A 6099-nucleotide genomic window follows, 5' to 3' on the forward strand; every position below is an offset into this window, starting at 1 on the left:
TGCTACAAATGGTGACATACATACCCCAGCCCAAGAGGTAATACCAGTGCAAACGCTGTTCCTCAGCAAACACTGCCACCACGATCAGCGTGTGAAGATAAATGCCTTCGCAGAGCATCCAGAAGTAGTTGCAGCCCAGCATGTACTGATGAAAGAATTGCAGCACTTTGCAGCTTACCTGTCAGATAAATGAGAGAAAGTCATACACTTGACCAGCATTTTGCATTTAAGTAGGCAATGACAAATGTTACTAGTATGCTATAAGAAAGCAAAGGGGAACAAAAATTCCCAGGTCTTCTGTTTTTTGGGGCTTTTTTTCAGCACCCACCAGTGAGAGGGATTTTCAACTTTTATAAAAGGTGAATTAAAGGAAGAGCCCTCACAATGTAGAACAGAATTATGATAAGAGCACTCCAAAAGGTACCACAAAATAAAAAAATTCCTTCAAAAGTCAGTAATCTGATGGTTTCTTTAGAACTGAAACAAGCAAAATTCCTTCAAAAGTCAGTAATCTGATGGTTTCTTTAGAACTGAAACAAGCAACTTGTTCTACAGGTCAAAGGAGGGCTGTGAAAAAGACAATAATATCGAGCTCCAATTTGGGTGATTTCCTTTTGACCAAACTTAGAAAAGTTTTTTTTCAGGTCTGTCTTCTAAGCCAGAGTCATTTATGCTTTAAACAGCCCCCAGCTCTGAAGTAATTCCTTTGGAAAGTGCAAGTTTTGGTGTCAGCAGAGATTCTTTTTGTAGGGTACCAGGGATACTGTCTTTGCTGCTTTGTGAGGTGAGAGCTTTGCTCTATTTTTATGAACTAACAAACTGACACGTGGAGCTAAATGGAGCTGGTGAAGTGGTTCCCATGCATGGTTCAGACGAGGCTGCAGACTTAGACCTTGACAAGGGATTGTGTCTTCAAATTTCTGGGAAGCAGTGGGCAGATGATGGAGGGAAGCATGTTGTGTCCACTACTGGAGCGCCAGCTGGTGAGGGATAGTGCTGCTGCTCTTCTGAATGGTTCTCATGTCCATTTGCTTTCTTAGGGAGGGCAGTGAGGTCCTGTACGTGGACTTCCTTGCCACCACCACCCAGGAGGGCCAGGAGGAGTGGGCAGGCATTGCTGTGCTGACACAGACCCACCGCTTCTGAGGAACATCGCATGCTACCTGGAAACCTGAGGTCACAGCAGTGATGGCAAACTAACAGTCATCATCTGTGGCCAAAGGTAAATACTCCTTTCCCTTAACTTCTGAAGATGTTTTCCAAGCTGACTACCTCGGCTCCACAAGATGTTATTAACATTCACTTGTCTCTTTCAAGAGACGTTTCAGCAGTTCAGCAGACAGGGGGCTGCATGTTCTGCATCAGTCTGGACCGCCCCTCTGGATCAGAAAAGCTTCTTAGCCATCCAGTCCACCAACTTCAGTTGCTGAAAAACATTCCCAATTACCTGAACATGTGTATTAACTCTTTTTCAATATTTACAGTGCAGCTTGGTGTTCATGAAAATATAGGTTTATTGATAGGTTAAGATATAGGATTCTGACAAGATTAGTGCAAAGAACTGATTTTTATTTTCTGGTAATTCATTTTTTCTGCTCACCACATAAGACAGAACAGACTGTTCTTTCTTCCACACTGTACCTGAACAGTTCTTAAAAATGTGTCCAAAAAGGGTTGTATACTGAAACCAACCCAACCAACCACCACCACAACCACCAAAACAAGTGAAAAGGGAAGATATATTTGCTCCTTCTTCTGTGGGCAAAAGTATTCATTAAGGCTCTTATATCATGGACTGTTTTTCACAGGTCTGGGTCAATATGTTTCCTTCCTTGTTCCCTTGCCCATGCTCAGTGCAGCCTCCTAGCTGGTGGCTTACCTTTCTCTGTTCTCCCCTTATGGATCACCCATACCTGCAAGGACTGCCTTGCCTGACAGGCAGTTTCCTCAGTCTGCACACAGATTCAGGTGGCACCCTCCCTGGCATCAGCCAGCCACCCTGGCCTCTAAAATGTAAGCAAACTTCCTGAGCCATCACAGCAGTTTTCCGTGTCTGAGATTTGGGCTGGTCCAGCAACATGTCCCTTGTGGAGGTCTCCTGTCCCTTGCAGGAGGAGCTGCAGGTCAGGGGGGCCACCTGAGGGCTCGAGGCATCATTTTCCTGGTGGCTTCAGTGCGAGTGACTCAGAGCGCCTGCATGTCACACACAGGCTGGTCCTGCTCCTGCCAGGGCCAAATTGTCCCAGTGCTCCATCCAGTCACCTGGGCTCTAGGAACAACTTTGCCTGCAGCTTGGCAGGTGGAGGGGAGCTGAGCACAGATGGTGAGTTCTGCAATAAAATCCATGATACTTCTCAAACCTGTCATTTTGACTTAATGCTTTCCCTGTTTCAACTGAAAGGAAGGTTACTGTGGATGATCCTTGCTTCTCTTTGCCAGCTGTATGCACTGCTCACCAACCCTCTGAGCAGACACTGACTGAACATACCTTCCACAAGAACCAAGTCAGTCTTTGCTGGAACTTTTATCTGTAGCTCAAAGAAATGCACACATAGAAACACATTCCCTGACAGCTGCAGAGCTGAGCTCCATTTGCTTCATTTCCCAACATTTCTTTCTTCCGTGTACCCCCCATCTGAACTATGACTTTTGGCTTTAAAAATGAAATCTTTTACTTATCCTTTGGAGCAATGGGCATGCAGACAACACACGACTCTTGAGGACTGTAATCACTTCTGATGTAATAAGTTAAAGAAGTAAGAAAACCCTTGGCAAAGAATAAAGGACTGGTGTGACAAGTACTTTGATACACATCACATTAATTTAAGAATTTATGTGCCAAAGTTATTATAAGGAGTTTAAGCACAACAGTGCGTTGAGATAAATTATGTTAAATTCATATTATTCAAAGGGAAAAAAGAATCAGTCTTTGCTTTGCATGAGCTAACAAATGCAGCCTGTTTCAGCTGGGGCTAAGTGATGCAATGGAAGTATTTTCCTACTATAAAGAAACTGTTTTTCTAAGGTCGGACCAAGAAAAAGAGATGACCCTTTTACTGATAAGAATTGGATTGGTACAAATAAAATATGACAAATGCAACCAACACCTTGGTGTACATTAGTCTTAACTGAGAAAATTGCAAAAATAGTAAGTTTTATATATTGTTTATTCTTACAGAAACAAGTAAAATAAAACAGCAAGATGATACAGAAGCAAATCTTCCACCTGCTTACTGCTTGATAACTGATTGTTTTCTTTACTATAATTTATAAATCTGTACTGTAATATATAAAGACTGATACCTATAATTTATAAAGACTGATATTTTTACTATAAGGGTGGTGAGGCACTGGAACAGGTTGCCCAGAGATGTTGTAGACTCCTTGTTCCTGGGAGTGTTCAAGAGCATGTTGGATGGGGCTCTGAGTAGCCTGGTCTAAGAGAAGGTGTCCGTGCTCACGGCAGGGCTGTTGGAACTAGATGATCTTTAAGGTCCCTTCCAACCAAACCATTCCATGATTCTACAGTTTTATGACTGCTAACTTTGAGATAAAAACATGTGTAGGGAGTTTGTTTTCTGCTGAAGACAAAAGTTTTATTGTAAGTTCTTTGAGGCAGAGGCTCTGTTCTGTCGTGTCTTGTACAATAAGCAGCACAGTCAAACCCAGGAAAGGACTATTGCAGCACCTTCACACTCTGAAGCAGAGTTAAAAGTCATGAGCTTTTCAGTCTGAAGTGGTGCAGGTGACTGAGCTAGTGGGTTTTAACTCATGAGCAGCACAGGCTGAGACAAAACAGCAGGTCCTTTCTAGTGCAGCCCCGTTACTGTTGCACCGGTTGGTGTGCCTGTCTCCTGAGCAAAGGAATGAAACAGCAGGTCCTTTCTAGTGCAGCCCCATTACTGTTGCGCCGGTTGGTGTGCCTGTCTCCTGAGCAAAGGAATAAACAAATGCTCCTCTTTTTGAGAGTCTGGAAGCAGATAGCACTGTCCTGCACAAGTTGGTGGCTATAGCAAGGGGAAGTGTGAAAAAATTATCAGGAAAAAATTACCAGCCCTCGAAGTCAGGTAACCACCTGAGAAAGCAGCTCCTTTTGTGCTTCTGGAAGGATGTCCTAGAATGAACTTTTTTTTGGCAGAATGCAATGTAGAAAAGAAACTCAACCTGCAAGCAAAGAGGCTGCTTCTGGCCATGTGTTTGCATTGCATTGATGGACACAGAAGATGAGAAAGGTTCTTTACAGATCTGCAGGACAGTACCCAAGAAGAAAGATCTCCATTTTTGCTAGTTCTCCTTCCTCATAAAAACACCCTGCAATGACCTTAAATTGTGGCCTAACTACTCAGGGGCTAGAGGGGTCAATAGAAATACAGCCAGTCATATTCTTCTCACTTGCAAATCTTGCAGAGAGTTATGGAACTCTTGTAAACACCACAGCTGCAGTATGCAACATAAGCACTTCAAAAGGATTCTGGAACATTTCCCAGAGGAGAAATAAAACAATTTACTCTTCTTTTACAAGAAAGAGCTAGAAACGGTGTCTGTGATGTTTTGCAGGATATATTGGCATACTGTAAACACAGTTAATGTTCCAGTCCTGCCAAAGGAGTCCCAAAGGTCCATCTGCCTATGCAGGACCCTGCAATTGCACAATAATGTAATTGGCATAGTGCTCTCCTCAGCTAATCTCATCAGCAGCCTCTCATCATATGTGCTTGTCATTTCTCTCTTAAGGCTCTCCTTGGTTATTGGTTAATAGTTTATGGACAGCAAACTGCACCATTAATTACCATCTTTACTCATCAGGGCAATTCAAGACAAAACTCTTCAACTACATAAACCCCAGAAGTTCACTTTCAATAGTAACAAAATGTAATATGAAATAAACCTGCTAATTGTTTGAGGAGGTTGTCCTAGTAATTCAGCCAGAGCAAAAGGCCTGACTCTGTTTTGGCATAGTAAAGTCGTACAGATTCCCATGCGTGCTCATTTCTGCGGTGCTTTCCTTGGTAAAGGAACTCAGGTTGGCAGGTTGGGAGGTCTGTGTTTTACACCAGTCCTTGTCAACCCCAGAGAGCCTGCCCTATGGAAAGCAAGTGTGGGAAAGCCCCTCAGCATGCATAATGAAATGTGTCTTCTCCAGTGCTCTCTGTCCATTGAAATGCCCCCGACTGACATTTCAAATAAATTGCTGAGAAAAGGCCAGTCAAGGTTATTGATTTTAAACCAAGCCAGCTATATGAGCCTTCACTACAGCTGTGCACTTTGTTTAAAGGGAAATAAACGTATTTGACCTTACCATTCTAGTTCCTCTTCACCTCTGGGAAACCTCACCAGTGCATGGCAGCAAAGGACCCCCCTCCAAGAGGTTCCTGCTTGCCATGGAGGCCAGACATGATTTATTCAAATTCAGCTTGAAGGCAATACAGTATATTCTCAAACATTCTAAACTTAGCATTTTAAAGGAGTATCTTCAAGTTTGATTAGTGCTCTGACATTAAACATTGTGTTTTGGTTTTTTTTTTTCTGATTATTAGAACACTGTTCTATGAAAATATTCTTAAATTCCGAGTATCCATATGTTACACAAACAAGCAATAAAAGGATGTTCCAAAGCAGGACAGTGCTAAGTATTGCAGCTGTAAATCACTATCAGAACATCACACCATTATACAATGTATCTGGAATGAGTCATCCATTAAGCTGTGTTCTAGTCAGAAACCTGGCATACTGGGGCTTGGAAGAAGATTAATGCTTTAATATACTTTTAAACAATTTACAGAACGAAATGTACAGAGCTGCTCAGAGGGCTCCTAGGTTTTGTGTTACAAGAAAGCAAAATATGATATTAAACAATAGAGGATATTCTTAACAGCATGTGTGTCCATGTCTATGCTATAGCAAAGCAGCCAGCCCAGATTTACACATTCAGGACAGTAATTAATACAGCTACATCTGCACATACTTGAGTCCTGGCTGCTGTAGCAGTAGTTCTCCCTGGACTGCAGCTTTGAGCTCTGCAGAGCCCGAGGGGTTATTGTGGCACATCTGGCACTGCCTCAGTGTGCAGAAGCCACTGGCTCCTCACCTTCAGGACGT

At 42.7% G+C, this 6099-nt stretch overlaps 1 protein-coding gene across 1 annotated transcript in view; it reads right to left on the reverse strand.

Annotated features, from left to right (window-relative positions):
* CALCR (calcitonin receptor) overlaps positions 1–6099 on the reverse strand; it is a 79090-nt gene that overhangs the window by 29979 nt on the left and 43012 nt on the right. The window contains exon 7 of the mRNA XM_008629906.2: positions 25–178. Within this exon, the coding sequence (XP_008628128.2) occupies positions 25–178 (154 nt within the window). The remainder of the gene's footprint in view (positions 1–24; positions 179–6099) is intronic.

Source organism: Corvus brachyrhynchos, unplaced genomic scaffold (assembly GCF_000691975.1).
Source record: "Corvus brachyrhynchos isolate BGI_N302 unplaced genomic scaffold, ASM69197v1 scaffold142, whole genome shotgun sequence".
In the NCBI taxonomy this organism is placed as follows: Eukaryota; Metazoa; Chordata; class Aves; order Passeriformes; family Corvidae; genus Corvus; species Corvus brachyrhynchos.